Source organism: Lethenteron reissneri, chromosome 40 (genome assembly GCF_015708825.2).
Source record: "Lethenteron reissneri isolate LAM-NWPU_2019-01 chromosome 40, ASM1570882v1, whole genome shotgun sequence".
NCBI classification, from domain to species: domain Eukaryota; kingdom Metazoa; phylum Chordata; class Hyperoartia; order Petromyzontiformes; family Petromyzontidae; genus Lethenteron; species Lethenteron reissneri.
In genome coordinates, this window is record NC_083818.1 from 1,684,012 (window position 1) to 1,701,378 (window position 17,367).

General features: G+C 54.9%; 1 protein-coding gene across 2 annotated transcripts in view; it reads right to left on the reverse strand.

The window, feature by feature from the left end:
- Nucleotides 1-17,367, reverse strand: part of LOC133352306 (segment polarity protein dishevelled homolog DVL-3-like) — a 63,354-nt gene that overhangs the window by 28,646 nt on the left and 17,341 nt on the right. For both annotated transcript variants that reach the window (XM_061567878.1, XM_061567876.1), the window contains exon 2: nucleotides 16,042-16,111. In XM_061567878.1, the coding sequence (XP_061423862.1) occupies nucleotides 16,042-16,111 (70 nt within the window). The remainder of the gene's footprint in view (nucleotides 1-16,041; nucleotides 16,112-17,367) is intronic.

Here is a 17,367-nt window from a genome sequence, read left to right on the forward strand (position 1 = left end):
TTTTACACACTGCACCAGGTACTCGTAAAAGGTTGAGTCGACCTAGGGGAGGTCCAGGACGGTTCAAATAATTTTTCCCACCGATATTGGCCGTGAGCGAGAACCCAACTCGGGTCGCGAGGTTCGTAGCGCAGCACGCTAACTGCTGCGCCACTGCTCCCCGTGAGCGCCAAACAGGCACAAATCCAACCGCGTCTCCCCTTTTGCTTATGCTCGCAAACCACGACCACTCTTGGGTACTCCAGATGAAAAGCGACACGGATGTTAGCCTTTGGCCGGGCATCAAATCACAAATCACCGGGTTGGTAACATAGTTCGCTAACCACACACAGCTTTGCACGCGCACACATACATATATATGCATGTACAACAAAGACAAAGATCTCCAGTGTAGCCTTAACAGACTGTTGGGTAAAGTGCTGTTAGCGAATAGCACCTACGACGGCTGACATGGCACACGAGGGGGTGGGTGGCCAGCACCACGCCCGGCCGCCTTTGTCTCCCCGGGGCCGATCTTTAATAAACACACAGCACCATGGGAGGGCCCGGGCTCAACTCAGACTTCACTTGCCACTGATGATGGCCGTGGCTGGGAATCACATTCAGGTCACTGGGTTCAGAGCTCGATGTGCCCCCATCCACGCACAGTGATACAACAACAGCAGCAACAGCCGCCATTCACCACTAAGTGGCGGTGACGTCACCGCGGCGCTTTGTGCCAGGCCAGGTGCACTCCGAGGCCACGATGCCTCCCAGTCGTACAAAGAGAAAGATCCCCCGTGTAGCCTGTAACAGACTGTCGTGGAAAGTGGTGTTAGCGAGCCCCTACAAAGGCCGGCACAGCACACGAGGGGGCGGGTGGCAAGCACATCGCTCGGCCGCTTTTGCCTCCCTAATGGCGATGTTTACACGCCGCGCCAGGTACTCATTTGAGGCCGAGTCGATCTAGGGGAGGCCCAGGACCGGTTCAGATAATCGTCACTGGTGGCCTTGAGCGGGAATCGAACTCGGGAAGCCGGGTTTGTAGCGTAGTGCGCTAACCGCTACAATACTGCTCCCCACGCAGAGTCATATAAGCAGGGAGACACCCACACACGCACATACAGGGTGCCCGAAAATGTATATATCAAAAAGGAAGTTGAATAGGTTTATTGTTATTCAAGATACTTACGTGAATATCCGCACTAAACTTATACGTTTTAGTTTGTTGTGATTATTGATCAGGAGAAACCGCACTTTCTGATACAATGACAAGTCTGCCCATTCACTCGACTCAACACCATTAAGATAATTTTTTATCTCTGGGGTTGAAAAATAAAATCTAGAACTAGCAAACCAAGGGCCCTTGAAGAACGCCAACGTTGTGTCGTTGACGCTGCTGTGTCGCCATCCATCCCAACCGCTGTGTTGGAAAAACATTTCTCAGAGTTGGAACGCCGAATCAGATTGCTCATAGTGAATTATGGGAAGACATGTAGAGATTCATTGATCATTCGAGAATATATAATCAATATCGTAACCAATTAAATAAACTAAAACTTACGAGTCTGTTACGCGTATTCATGTAAAAATATTACGTCAGTATCTCAAATAACTGTTCAACGTTCTCATTGGCATATTCATTTTCGGACACCCTCGATATATATGCATATATACATTAACACGCATACAAAAACAAAGATCCCCCGTATAGCCTTCAACAGAGTATTCGGGCAAGGGCTGTTCATGAGCGAGCACATTACATTCAGGCACACGCACACAACGACATGCACACACCCAGACAAAGACGTACACACACAAGGCAACGTCTCGAATGTTGTTTTCTTTAAACTACGCCAGTCTCCGTGGCTCCGTCTCCTTAATATCCTCCTCCTCCTCGCCACAAACCTATAGGACGAAGACCGCTCTCTCCCCCCTCTTTTCTCCCTCTCCCAGCCCCCACCTCCCAATCCCAGCCCCCACCTCCTCTCCCAGCCCCCCTCTTCCCTCTCCCAGCCCCCACCTCCTCTCCCAGCCCCCACCTCCCCCTCCCAGCCCCCCTCTTCCCTCTCCCAGCCCCCCTCTCCCAGCCCCCACCTCCTCTCCCAGCCCCCCTCTTCGCTCTCCCAGCCCCCACCTCCCCCTCCCAGCCCCCCCCACTCCCTCTCCCAGCCCACCTCTTCCCAGCCCTCTCCCAGCCCCCCCTCTCCCAGCCCCCACCTCCCCTCCCAGCCCCCACCTCCCCCTCCCAGCCCTCACCCCTCTCCCAGCCCCCACCTCCCAATCCCAGCCCCCACCTCCTCTCCCAGCCCCCCACTTCCCTCTCCCAGCACTCACCTCCCCCTCCCAGCCCCCCCACTCCCTCTCCCAGCCCCCCTCTTCCCTCTCCCAGCCCCCACCTCCCCCTCCCAGCCCACCCCCTCTCCCAGCCCCCACCCCTCTCCCAGCCCCCACCTCCCAATCCCAGTCCCCACTCCCTCTCCCAGCCCCCCTCTTCCCTCTCCCAGCCCCCCTCTTCCCTCTCCCAGCCCTCACCTCCCCCTCCCAGCCCCCCCCACTCCCTCTCCCAGCCCACCTCTTCCCTCTCCCAGCCTCCATCTCCTCCCTCCCCCAGCCCCCCCCCCCCCCCCCCGTCCTGCGGTCCCGCTCTGCTGTGTAAACAGCGGCGCTTCCCGTGCCCCGGGACACTCCGGCTGCTCCAGCCAGACTCAGGGCGCAGCGCGGGGGGGGTGGCCCTGGGAGACGCAGAGCGAGGCCCGGGGTGGTGGGCAGTGGTGGTGGTGCTGGGTGGGCGGGTGGTGGGCTTGAGGAATGGTCGTGCTGGGTGGGCGGGTAAATGGTGGTGGAGTTTAAGCAGTGGTGATGCTGGGTGGGTGGGTAGGTGGTGGTGGGGTTGAAGTAATAGTGGCGTTGGTGCTGCGTGGGTGAGAAGGTGGTGGTGGTGTTGGGTGGTTGGGTGGGTAGGTGGTGGTGGGGTTGAAGTAATAGTGGTGGTGGTGGTACTGGGTGGGTGGATAGGTGGTGGTGGGTTGGAGTAATGGTAGTGATGGTGTGCAGTGGTTGGAGATTGGTGCTTGTTGAATGTGGTGGTGCTGGGTAGGTGGTGGGGTTGGATGCTGCTGGTGGTGGTGGTGGTGAAGCGATGGCAAAACTGTCATGCTATTGTTCATGGTGGCCATGGTGGTAGTGGTGATGATGATGAACATGTGCTGGCGGTGTTAGTGATGGTTGGGGTCACAATATTGTTGGTAGTTGTGATGGTCACCATTGTGCTGATGCTAGTGGACGCCATGGGCGGTGGTGATCGTGATGAGCGTGCTGGTTGCGTCGGTGTCGGTGACTTTGGCGGCATAGCGGCAGTGGCGGTAGTGAACGTGGCGGTGGTGATGATGAACGCGGTGGTAGCACTGGTGGTGGTGATGGCAGTGGTGATTGTTGGTAGTGGTTGTGGTGATGGCGATTGGGTGGGAGCAGATTTGTCGGTGGTGGCGGTGCTGGTGGTGACGGTAATGAATGTGGCAGTGCTGGTGATGCTGGTAGGGGTGATGGTGATGATGCTGATGATGGCGATAATGGTGGTGATGAACTTGGTGGTAGCAGCGACCGTGATGTCGGCGGCGGTGGTGTTGACGATGGCGACGATGGAAATGCTGATGACGGTGACGATGACCACCTTAGCGGCGGCCGCAGTAACGGCGATGCTGATGATCGTGACACCGCTGACGCTGCTATTATCATCGGCGACGACGACGACGACGATGATGACAATAGCAGAAGCAGAATTCGCAGCTCCTTTCCTAGTTGCTACGCTGCACGTGCCATGGCGCAGAAGAGAAAACCCTTTTTAACACACGTGCACTGTACATTCCTCAATTCCACAGAGGGAGAGTGTGTGGGGGGGGTGTGTGGGGGGGGGGGGTGTGGGGGGGTTCATCAGGGTGGGTGGGCTCGTGCGCGGGAGGAGTGGTAGGAGGCTCGTGAAGAACGCTACTGGGCAATTGGAGGCAGTTGCCCTCCAACATCAGTGGAGGGCAGAGCAGTGATGCTCAACAACAATGAGCAGAGTACCGGGCGGCTAAAACGCAGCAAAAGATTGGCACAGTGGGGAGCACAGGTGGTGCATCTGCCAGTTATCTGTCTTGTCAACCCACACACCTTCGTCTGTCCCGTGATCTCCTGCCTCACATTCATGTGGCCTCAGGGTGCACCTAGCCTGGCACAAGTGCCATGGTGACACAACCACCACTTAGTGTCGAATGGCGGCCGTTGTGGCTGTGCGGATATGTGAGTGTGGAGGTGGGAGTGAAGGTGTGTTGGTTGGAGTGTGGGTGGGTGTGGAGGTAGGATTAACAGCAGGTGGACGGGCGAGTGTGTGGAGCGGTGGCGCAATGATTAGCGCACTGCATTACAAAACCCGGTGAACACCAGCTCGACTCACAGTCAAATTTGATTTGGAGCTTTCGTGACTGCAGGAATTACTCTTTGGTTCTTTCGGTAAAGCCACGTAGAAAGAGAACATAATAAATTAAATAATAGCATATGACATTTCGATTGTAACACAAGCAATCGTCATCAGGTACAAATGTTAGCCGACTATCTGTGTTGCAATACAACACAGAGTCGCCTAACATAACAGTCAACACCCTACCTGGTTGATTACGTTCTTCCTAAGATTGCTAACACTCACAGTCGTCAACATCAGTTAGGAAAATCTCAACGGGTCGTGGGCCTCTCCTAAGTCGACGCAGCCTTCAAATAACTACCTGGAGCTGTGTGTACAACAGCACTGGGGAGACATAGGCAGCCACGCACGATACTGGCCACACCACCCCCTGGAATGTGCGCCATGTCAGCCTTCATAGGTGCTCGCTAACAGCACTTTGCCCCAACGGTCTGTTAAAGGCTACACTGGGGGATCTTTGTGTAAGGTGGGGTGTGTGTGTGTGTGTGGGTCAAGTAAGACACAGGCTTTGTGCGGGCCGGTTCTGCCGATTGTTGGCAGTCGGAGACGGCTCGAGTTTTCTTGTACATATGTACGTATAATGAACTTCTTTTGCACCGTACATAGCCAACCGTGCTTCTCGGAGGAGGTGCCAAGAGTTTGTTGGAGCAATTCCAAGCTGGCACTTCGCCGACCCAAGTGGCAACCACCTTCAAGGCGATGATGATGGATTTTCGTTGTGCAGTCGCTGATCACACAAGAAGAAGAAGACAAGATCAGTGGCTGGGGCTGAGACCACCAGCGCCCTCCACGTGCACAGTCCACTGCTGGATGAGAGGACTCTCCACACTGTGTGGGTGTCATGGGCGCGCGGGGAGGGGGGGCGATGGGAGGCGTTACTTGACCTTGCTTCGCCATGCTGGTCAGTGGCGGGCTGGAGCGGCCGAAGTTCAGCAGTGCCGACTCTGTGTGTGTCAGACACGGCCATCTATGAGGCCAATGAGGACTGCATTCTATTCAAATGTGTGCGTGTGTTTTGTCTGTGTGCGTTTATTTTGTCACTGCGAGCGAGCGGGGGAATGTGCGGCAGCCATCTCATTCAGTCAACCCACGGGCACCCTGGGCTCTGTTCCGTGACCTCCTGCCAGCGAGCCTTCGACACTTCACGCCACCTCCAAGTGCACCTAGATTGGCACAAGCACCGTGGTGACGTCACCGCCCCTTAGCGGTGAGCGGCGGGCGTTGCTGTGTGCGCATGCACGCCTGTGTGTGGGTCAGTGGTGACGTAGAGTCGGGCGCATTCCACTACAAACCCGGTGATCCGAGTTCAATTCCTGACCACGACCAACATCAAGTGGTGTGTGATATCAAGACCCTGCCCTGTGCCTCCCACCAACCGCGGCGTCCAGGTCGACTCAGCCGTAAACGAGCAGCAGCTGCGTTGCGTGAAACTGCGGCAACGGGGGAGGACTCGCACGCCATTCTGTCCACTCGTGCCCCGTACCGGCGACAGTCCGTGAGGTTTCAAGGGTGGGGGGGATTTGTGCCTCTTTGTGCGTCCGAGTTGGTGCGCTGGGTGACGTGGCAAAGCGGCTACCGCATTCGCCGCTTGCTGTACAGAGGTTCGCGGTTTGAGCCCCAGTGGCCTCCCCGGTTAATACTGCCGTTGCTAATATCGACCATAAAATAGATCCCTCCCACCAACCCCCCCCCCCCCCCCCAGTGAGAAGTTCATTGCAAAACGAGCAGGCCATGGGCACGTGTGCGTGCCGGAATTACGGCCAAAATTTGCCACGTTAAAAAAAAATCGCCAACTGTTGCCCAATTGGCCAAAGATACTTTCCAACATCACCCCCCATTGCCTCTGATAATACATCAGAATCTTTAGAGCAGTGGTTATTAGCCTGCGGGTGCGAGATGCCCTTTGTGGGGGAGCGAGACATGGCCGGATTTTTTTAGAAGGTAAATCATCGAAACACAAATTAAGCACGGGCACGTAAGTACTTAGTTTCATCAAACCTATGCAATGTTTTAACATGATACTTTTTTTTTTACGATTGAGAACCAAAGGGGTGCAAGGCTGCAGTAAAGGTGAAGAACCACTGCTCCAGAGCTATTTAAATCTGCCCTGAAAACTCACCTCTTTAAAAATGTCCTTTTCCCCACAGTTTTGGTGGTTTACGCTGCTAACTCGGTCCGATTGCCTGCTTTCCATACACGGTGGTGGCGCATTGGGATCCTTGGATGCAATGCGCCTCACAAATGTAAATTATTATTACGTGCAACATTAAAAGCCTTCGCGACATCCTGGCACTACCAGCACCGCTGCTCAAACTCCAGGCATTCTCCGCGTTACCACTGGCTTAGGGCCATCAACACGGCCCAGGACGAGCCAAAACCGCGACCAGCCCTTCGCGTAACGCCAGCGGTGGCGTCAACGATGCTGAACGAGAAAACAGAGGCACTGGGGGGGAAAAAAGAAGTCACGCAAATTAAATATGGCCTGGCCTTCCCGCACAATAAGGGAGGGGGTGGCGGTGTGCGTGCGTCTGTGTGTCTGTGCACGAGTGAGCGAGGGGGTATGTCGATTGGTGATGTAACAGTAGTCGTAGTAATCGAGTGCACGTGGTATTGTAGTGCGTTTGTTAAAAGAGCACGGGGTGGTCATCACGAAGGCAGGCGCCCGCTGTGTGTCACGGACACAGTCTGCGGTAGTTTGACTGTAGGGAAAGATGCTGCTGCTGCTGTGTGGTCTAGCCTAGGGCACCCTCAGTGGCAGCTGTCCCTGTGTGGAATGAGGCGATTATCACGGAGCAATGCGCCGCTGCATTTCACGGACGCGGTCTGTAGCGGTTTCACAATGGGGGAGGGGGAGCGATGTTGCTGCCGAGCGTGGCTTGCGGCGTAACTTATTGTAACCGTGACGCCAGCGCACAACGGCCTTGCTACTTCGTTACGAACGCCGTCACGGGACCTTTGACATCCACCGCAGAGCTTCCGGCACGTAGCATTGCATGGTTAACGCACACACCGCGGTGTAACCACCAGGGCGGCTTGTCGGATTCCAACCACGAACCTCTGCAACAGGCGGTGAGAACGCGCCACCGGTTATAACAGATCCCCTGCACCGGGGGTGTTGATAAATTGTCCCGACAGCGATTGGGTAAAGCCACAAAGGCAACATCGTCCGCTATCGTGAAACTACTGCAGACTGTCTGTGCAGCAGCAGCAGCAGGGCCTTGCTTCATGATAGCTGTACGAATGATGACGCCGAATGTACCCAGGATGAGATTTGTACAACGTCGCAGTGAACGTGGCGAGGCGTCAACACGTTGCGAACGGCAAGTACACGTGCACGTGCCGCCCCTCGTGCCAATACACCGCTGGATGGGGATACTGCCGGCACCGTGCGGGGTCGCGGGGGATGTAGGACCATACTTCGCCGCGCCGGTCAGCGCAGGTCGGTGAAGTCGAAGTGCTCTGAGGCGTGGACATGGCGGCAGAGTACAATAACGGGATGCCGTCGTACTGCACTCTGCCCTACGAAGCAGCTCCGCGGCAGCCTGAGCGTGCCGAGGCGCCGTTCCGAGCCATTGTCCAGGCTCAACCCTGCCGAGCTTGCGACACCTGGCGAGGTGGCACGCATCGCGGGCGGTCCGCCGCCCACAGACGATGTGGTGCGCAGCACGCGGAAAAATATCGATTCTTATCGCACAACTCAGCGAGTGTGATCATGCGGTTAGGGATCAATATTAATCAATGCACTGCGAGACTCCACGCGTGCATGTGTGTGCGTGCCTGTGGAAAGATAGGGAGCGGCAGTGCAGCGGTTAGCGCACTGCGCTACGATGAACCCGCCAACCCGAGTTCAATTACCCGCTCACGGCCAACACTGGTGACGATGATCTGAACCGGTCGTGGGCATCCCCTAGGTCGACTCAGCCTGACATTAGTACCCGGTGCTGTGTATAGTAAACAACACCACTGGGGAGACAAAGGTGGCCGGGCGCAGTGCAGGCCACCCACCCCCTCGTGTGCCGTGCCAACCTAAGGAGGGTGCTACTCGCGAACAGCACTTTCCCCGACACTCTGTTGAAGCCTACACGGGGGATCTTTGTCATTGCGATCACCGAGCGGGTGAGGGGCATGACCGCGAGGGTCTTTGTGCGAGGAGTCAACACGCTCGCGCTTAATTACCGCGCGCGCCGCCCTCCTGCCGCTGCCGTCGTCGTGTGAACGTGCAAACAGAAGCCGCGGTGGACTTTACCGCCCGCACCTTCAGCCCCACGGCCGCACGTGCGCTGTGTGGCGGTGCACACGCGTGTGTGCGTGTGCGTTGAGGACGTGCGTGCGAATACAGGGAGCGACAGGGCAGCGATGAGCGCACTGCGCTATGATGAACTCGGCGACCCGAATTCGATTACCCGCTCACGGCCAACATCGGTGACGAACTTCTGAACCGCTCAGGGGCCTCCTCAGCCTCCAATGAGAACCTGATGCGGTGTGTAGACATCGTCTCTGGGGAGACAAAGGCGGTCGGGCATGGTTTTGGCTACCTACCCCTCGAGTGTGCCGTGCCGGCCTTCGTAGGTGCTCCTCGCTGACAGAACTTGCTCCAAGAGTCTCTAAAAGGCTATACGGGGGGGGGGATCGTTGTCGTTGTGTGAGGATGCGGGGAGTGGTGGCGCAGCAGTTCACGCGCTGCACTACGAGCCCGGCGACCAGAGTACGATTCATCGCTCACTGGCCAACATCGGTGAGGAACATCTGAACCGCTCCTGGGCCTCCTCAGCCTCAAATGAGAACCTGATGCGGTGTGTAAACATCGCCTCTGGGGAGACAAAGGCAGCCAGGGGTAGTGCTGGCCACCATCCTTGGTGTACTGTACCGGCCTTCATTAGGCGCTCACTCACAGAACTTGCCCCAAGTCTGGTAAAAACTGCACGGAAGAGCTTTGTTTTAGTTCTGAATGCGTGTGTACGTCTGTGTGTACGTACGTGGGGAGTGGTAGTGTAGTGGTTAGCGCGCTACGAACCCGGCGACCCAAGTTCGTATCCCATTCGATTCCCGTTCACAGCCAATGACGATTATCTGAACTGGCCCTGGGCCTCCCCTAGGTAGACTCAGCCTCAAATGAGTACCTGGTGTGATGTGTAAACATCGCCACTGGGGAGACAACGGCGGCCAGGCGAGGTGCTGGCCACCCACCACCTCATGTGCCGTTCCGGCCTTCATAGGTGCTCGCAAATAGCACCTGCCCCAACAGTGTTAAGGCTATACAGGGGATCTTTGTCAAGGTCTTTGTTCTGCATGCGTGTGTGTGCGTGTGCGTGTAGGTATGTCAGTCATGGCACCTGGGTCTGTCCTGTGACCTGCGACTTCATGTGGCCTTAAAGCGCACATGGCCTGGCACGAGCGCCATGGTGACAGTCACCGCCGCTTATTGGCGAAAGGCGATTGTTGTTGTTGTCAGGTCATCGCAGTTCATCAACCCGTAACGCCTGGTTCGGTTCTGGACTATTCGACGCACACCCGCTCAACTCTCGTTAATCGTACTGGGGAAAGCGTGTCTTACGGTCCGGAGAATACGGTAATCTCCGATGGAACTACCGGGCGCCAATCCATTAGGCGGTGACTTCATCGCTGCCCCTAGTGGCGTCCACCATAAACCCGTTAAAGGGCTCCCCAACAGCCTTTCCTTCCTGCAAGCAGTAATCCTCTCTTAAAATAATTACAGCCTGCACACTCTCGCCCTGAGTGTTTTAACCGTCATGGGCGCGCCACACGGCCCCCCGACCGCAAGCTCACACGTCTCTTAAGCGCCGTCGTAGCGTCACTCAGGGGGGGGGGGGGGGCAGGGTGGACCAACTACACAGTTATTAAAATACAACATTTTCTCCACTTGCCAGTCTCATCCTGCACACAGGGCTCAACCACCACTACCACCGCAGTCACTCACCTACCCACTCACTCACCCACTCACTCACCCACTCATTCACCCACTCTCTCACCCACTCTCTCACCCACTCTCTCACCCACCCATTCACCCACTCACACACTCACCCACCCACACACTCAACCTAACCAAAGATCCCCCCATATAGCCTTAACAGATTGTAGAGGCAAGTGCTGTTAGCGAGCACCTATGAAGGCCGGAACGGTACACGAGGGGGTGGGTGGCCAGCACCACGCCCGGTCGCCTTTGTCTCCCCAGTGGCGATGTTTACACACCGGGTACTCATTTCAGGCTGAGGCGACCTAGGGGAGGCCGAGAACCGGTTCAAATAATCGTCACTGATGTTGGCAATGAGCGGGAATCGAACCCGGTTCAACCGGGTTCATAGCGCAGCGCGCTAACCCCTACACTGCCGCTCCCCACCCTACCCACCCACCAAAGTATTCACCAACTCACCCAGTCACTCACTAATTCAACCAATACCAATACCCGCCATTCGCCACAAAGTGACGGTGACGTCACCACGGCGCCAGGCCAGGTGCACCAATTCACCCACACACTCATCCACTCACCTAATTACTCACCTACCCACCCACGCACTCACCAATTCACCCACAAACTCACCCACGCATTCACCTACCCACCCACTCACTCACCAACTCACTCAGACACTCATCAATTCACCCAGACACTCACTAATTCACCTACCCACTCTCCAACCCACCCCACTCACCCACTACACACTCACTAATTCAACCACACACTCACCCACTCACCTCCTCACCCATTAACTAACCCACTCACCCATCAACGAACCCACTCACACACTCGCTCACTAATTCTCCCACACACCCACTTGCTCGCCCACTCACCACAGGTCACAAACACATCTCCTTTGGCTCCATACCTCGCACCGCTCCACTTTGCAATTCCTCCCCCCAGGCTCTTAACCAATAACCTCGCTCAATTTTTGAGAACCACGTAAGCACGCTTCTTGTCCGTTTCAATCGCAATTTAATGTTCAACATTCGCAAGGCACCCACCGCTTCCAGACAGGCCACCGCAAACACGGCACCAAGCCGTCGCCGCGAAGAGCATCTCGGCCTCACTAATTGGGAACTAGAAGGGCTCAGGTGGACGAGCTGGTGGGCGGGGTGGGGGGGGATGGGGGAGGGGACTATTTTCGAGTCGCCGCTCAGCCACCCTGCCGTCCTGCGACTGATGGACACGGTGATCAAAGTTTAATATTGACTAGCGTGTGTGTGTGTGTGCGTGCACGTGAGCACGCGCGCGGCACACCAAGGGTGTTTGATAGTTCTCTTTGGGCCCTCGTTGGGGATTATAACGCACGCAAGGAAGCGTGCGCATGGAAACGCGCCGATGCCCGCACAGACGCCCGCACAGACGCACGCGCAGACACACGCGATGGACGGGCCGCCCACACCCCACGCGGTCTCGACACGCGCACACGCCAAGCTTCGCTTCGCACGCGATGTGAAGTTGCGTGTCGAGCGTGCGTACAACGCGAAACGCGTTCGTCAAAAGAGCATTTTAAATTGCCGGGGCGCTGGCACCGGCGAGATCCATCCTAGTTCTACGCGGGGCGCCCTTTCTGTGCGAGGCGTCGTCATCTGAGAGGGCGACCAACGCAGCGCTCCCACTGCCTCCTCCGCCCCCAGCTCCATAGAGAACCAGCGGAAACGAAATACGCCGAGCAATGTCACTGCTATTGGCTGAACATTCCCAAAGTGAATGAAATTACGCTGCCCGGGTACGATTTATGACTGTCGTTGCAGAGTTTGTACGCCCTTAACCATGTTCTGCAGAGTATGAACGTGAGCGAGAGTGAGTGAAGGCTGTATGTTTGAACGTTCTTCCCATGTTCTGCAGAGTCAGCGTGTGAGCGAAAGTGAGTGAGAGCGGAGAGTCGATATGTTTGTACGTACTTAACCATATTCTGCAGAGTGAGCGTGTGCGTGTTCACGTGGGATCAAGTGGAAAGCAACACCCCCCCACCCACCCCAGCCCCTGACTCCGAAAAACTTGGCAGGACCCTCTTGAGCGACGCGTCATCTTGGGACTCAGCCGAGATGCTGTCTCGGCTAAACGTGCCCCTCCGCCAAGGTGTGGATCAATTATTATGATTTTTCTCAAAATGTATCTCGAGAACTCAACTCGTTCTAGCGGCAACTCTATGTAACCACCAAAGGACCTTCAAAAGCGAGCGCCCTCTACTTCCACCTCCACCACTGGCCGTCACGACGATAAGCAGGCCCTGAGAACGAATGTTTAAGGGCGCTTTGCGACTTTAGATTATTAATAAATTATCATAATGACGCCGTCACCTCGGAACGGTTCGTGGTTTTCACCCACATCATTCACGTTGCGCCTCGATTTCTCCCGCCCCGATATCTGCGTGTACGGGAAAATGACCCGTGCTAAGTTTTTTTTATTTGTTTGGATTAGATCGCGAAAATTTAAATGTTGTCTCGTTAAACCCGTTAAACCCGCCACCCGCCCCGCACACAGCCAATCCAGTAAGGTTGTTCATGTGAACAAAACGTGCCAATTCGTTAACCCACGACATTTACAATCCGACAACCGTGACGTCTCGCCGGCAATTACAACAACCAGCCTCATCAGGCTTTTCTCAACCGCCCGCCCACCCACTGCCGATGGGAAAAATAGCAACAACAAAAAAGCATTCCGGTGCCTGAAATGAGCGAACCAGATGAGAAGGCCGGGGAGATGGGGACCGCTGGGAGGGCTGACATCAGTCCCCCTCGGGGCCCCAACGGGAGTGATGCTCGGCCTCGCGGCGGGAGGAAATCGTACCGTCCGCGCTTCTTATGTCTTGTTGATTTGGGGGGGGGGGAATAACCCCCCCCCCCGGCTTACCCTCCACACTCCTCTCTCCCCCCCTCACATCCCCCACCATGCAAACCGGGGGACTCCTCCTCACCCGTATATTAAACAAATCCCCGGTCCCATTTTACTTTCTCCCTACATTGGAAAATAAAAAGCGAGTGATCTATCGCCACGATGTTTTCTATGTAAAGGAGAAAGTAGATTCCCTCCCAGCCCACCCTTCCCCGGGTTGTCTGTCTTCCCCCCCCCCACCACCATGAATCGGAACACGTAGGGCACAGAGGCCGGGCAGATATTCGCGTACGGTTATTTTCTGTGACCCAACGTTCTGCTTCAGGCCTTTGTTACTCTGTACAGGAAGTGGCCGGGTTGGAGAAGACCCGACTTACGGAAATCCGACTTTCCGGAAATGCTCCAATAATAAATCTTGTTCAAGAAAAAAAGTCAACACGTAAAAATGTTTGAGTTGGTCAAGTAAGCGAAAGTAGTGCATCGCGGTGAGGTTGCGGATGAATGCCGCGGAGCGAGGCGTAAGGCACCTCGCTCCAGAAAAACGCCGCCTTCACCGAGCCTCACCAGGATTAAGGTCAATGGAATTGTTTGTCGAGTTACGTAATTCTTTTCCTTTTGTAGCATTACTTAATTGTTCGTTTTGTATGCTTAGAACTATTGCTAGTTTTCTTTAGTTTAAGTTTATTTCATGAGTTATGAATTGTATGTATATTCTTTGGTTCTTTCGGTAAAGTCACGCAGTTAGAAATAAAATTAAATAAATCACGACGTTTCGATTGCAACACAAGCAATCTTCATCAAGTGGGACAACCACAGCAACAACAAAAAATTGCTGAAATGGGCGAGAGCTGCCGTGGCAAGAGGTTATATAGGTAAGAAGGGGGAGGAGCAAGGGGAGAGAGAGGAGGGGGTAGGGAGAGGGGGGCGCTGCGTGAGCGCGAGAGGGAGAGAGGACGTGAAGGTGGAGGGGGAAGTGGGCAAGGCTGGAAGTGGGAGACTGGGAAAGCTGGGGATGCGGGGGGGGGGGAATTAACTCGGAAAAATAGACTAGTACCCGGCAGATATGATGGAAACAACCATAAACAGTTAAGGTTTTTGCCTGGTTAATAACATCCTTCCAATGATTGCTCAATTTGTATCCATCTTCTCGGTTTAAGTTATATCTATGTTTATGTATCTGGATGGCTTCATGAACAAACCTAGTAGATATTTTGTCTTGCTGTGGTTGTCCCACCTGATGAAGATAGCTTGTGTTGCAATCGAAACGTCGTGATTTGTTTTATTTGATTTTATTTCTAACTTTACCGAAAGAACCAAAGAGTATGGATTCCTGAAGTCACGAAAGCTTCAAATCAAGAGTGAACTGTACGTACTTTATTTAAACACAATTACACTCCCATGCCTCATGGTCTTAGCCAACAGGGAACGGAGAAGCCTAGGCCTAGCCTAATGCACAGTAAACGAACATTGGGAAGTAACCGCTTCCTGTTAATAATTAACAATAAAATGTTTGTGGTATTCATAAACAATTGGATACAGTATATGCTCCATTAGTTTAATTATGGGGGTAGCGTTAGGGTAGATATTCGATTAAATTAAAGAATCATACGATGTAGTACTGAGTGAAAACGGCAGGGAAGGCACAACTATTTCCGGCTCTGGGGTTTTATCGTTGATTTTGGGGGGAAATGGTGCAGTTTCCCGACATACGGAAAAAATTCAAGTTACAGATCGTTCTCAGGAACCTAACCCTTCCGTAACCCGGGGACTGCCTGTACAGCCAAAAATATAACTTTTTTTTAAACATTCTGTTGGTTTGATGGATGTTACTACTGGGGGCTGCGATGGGTGGCGATGGGTGGCGGTGGTTAGTGCGAACGAATGGTAGAAGTGATCAAGACACAAACAACCCGTGGAGAAATGAACAGGGGTCTCTCCGCTTGAGCGAACAGCGGCGCCGGAATTGGGGAGAGGCGACGTTGGGCCCCGGCGGTGGCGCGCTCAGCCGCTTGTTGCTGGGGATTCGCGGTTCCAAACCGGCAGGCCGCCCCCCCCCGGTTAACACCGCCGCGGTTGGGCACTACACACTACACTCCGAGCGCCATCCGTTCGAAGAGGACACCACTAAACTACACAACCGGGCTTACACGCACGCACACGCACAGCAGACTTATGCTCCCCAGGTCACTCGTGCGAACGAGCCTATCCCCGGGTCTCCCGAGCTCTAACTTCGTTGAACAAAACAAAACTAGAAACTTGAAGCTCTCCGAAGCGACACAGGAGCCACTTTTGACGCCCGCATCTCGACGGTCGTGGAGATGCCCTCGAACAGACTTCCCCCGGTGGTAACGGAGGTCATGGAGACTTAAGTCAACACGCATCGCCGTGCGAGTGGATGGAGGTTGCCTTCAACAGGCAGACAGTCCCCCTATCAAAGTGAACGTAGGTTGCTTGGGGCAACATCTCTCTGGGAGTGAATGGCAGTTGCTTTGACAGGTCTCTCTATGAGCCTCAGGGGGTTTAACACCGACCCTTTGAAATCCTAAGTGCCGTAGTGCCGGCTTCACCGAGCCTCAAGTGCATCCGCAGCCTCCGTTGTCAATCCACTGCTGGATGAGGGCCACTGCTGGTCGCGGGGGTTATTAGACCATACTTCGCCGCGACGGTCAGTGCGGGTTGGGTGAATGTGGCACAACAACAGTGGCACAACAACGGGAGCTGTTTATCTGCATGACCCTCCACTCTTGGGAGAGCCCAGGGCGACGCGACGAAGACGGGCACTCACCCAGGACACCACGCGGCCGTTGAAGCAGGGCAGGCGCGCCGCGTCGTCAGATATCTCCTCTTTCACCACCCTGCGTGGGGGGCGGGGGGGGGGGAGATGAGATATAGACACCGTCATTATCGTTGCAGTCATGGTCGTCGCACCATCATCGTTGTCATCGTCATGACGACGACGGTGATCATCATCGTCGTCGTCATCATCATCTTGACTATTGTAATCATTGTTATTGCCATCGTCGGCATTACCGTCGTTATCATCGTTATCATAGTTATTGTCATCATAATGAAACTTCTCCGGAAGGCTTTTCACTTCCGAAGACTGTGCCCATGCATGGGCAAACACGAAGTGCTACATGAAGGCCTCCCAAACCACCGCCAGCCTCCATCCATCCTGCGATGCAACAAACCGCCGACCATCCTGCACGCAAACTAAAAACGTAACTATTTTATATTTCACCAGGTAAAGCTCTTTTTCAGGAGGGACCTGGCCACAAATGACAGCTCGATGAAGTGGCTTATCGTGCGGCAATGCATAGCAGCCAAATACTCTAAAGCAGTGGTTCTTAACCTGGGGTGCACGCACACCATGGGGGTGCAGGATGCCCCAAGAACCAAAGGGGTGCAAGGCTGCAATAAAGGTGAAGGTAAAGGCGTGATGTTGATTCTAAATGTGGAGAGAAAAACCCGGAGGACCCCCAGAAATATCCACCGCTCACTGGGAAAACATGCAAACTCCGTACATTAGATGCAGGCATCAGTGTCGGGATTGAACCCACGACCCTCCTGCAGACTGGAAGAGGGAGTTAGCATCTCGGCGCCTCGACGCCCCCCTCTCATCTTCGCTCCGTCACCTCGGCGGACGTTCCCCTCGCAGGACGCATCCCGTTCCATCGCCAACGGATCTGGATTCTAGCCGTGATGCGTCTTAGCCCGGCCGTGGATCTCCGCCAGCGCGGGAGGGAAAGAAACAGATAATCCACATTCCCGAGACGGTGCCAAGTCTGGCCGTGCGCATTGAAGCGTAAAAGAAAAGTTTCATTTCGGCGAGAGGTAATAAAAACAACGCAGTCCGATCGATCCAACGACCGACCGGGAGACAAGGAGAGGTGTGGTGCCCGTACGCCGCGACTGAACGCGCCAAAGCATGCCCGGCACTCTCCCTCTCGACCGGATAACTAAAGGACAGAGGCCATTGTGTGGAATTGAACAACCGGCCGTTGACTCCAACTTCTCTCGTCCACTCCTTCCAACCTCCCCCCCCCCTCATCGCCCCTCTTCCTCCGGCACCGCTTGCTACCCCCAGCAGAGCCACCACGCAAGGCAGAGA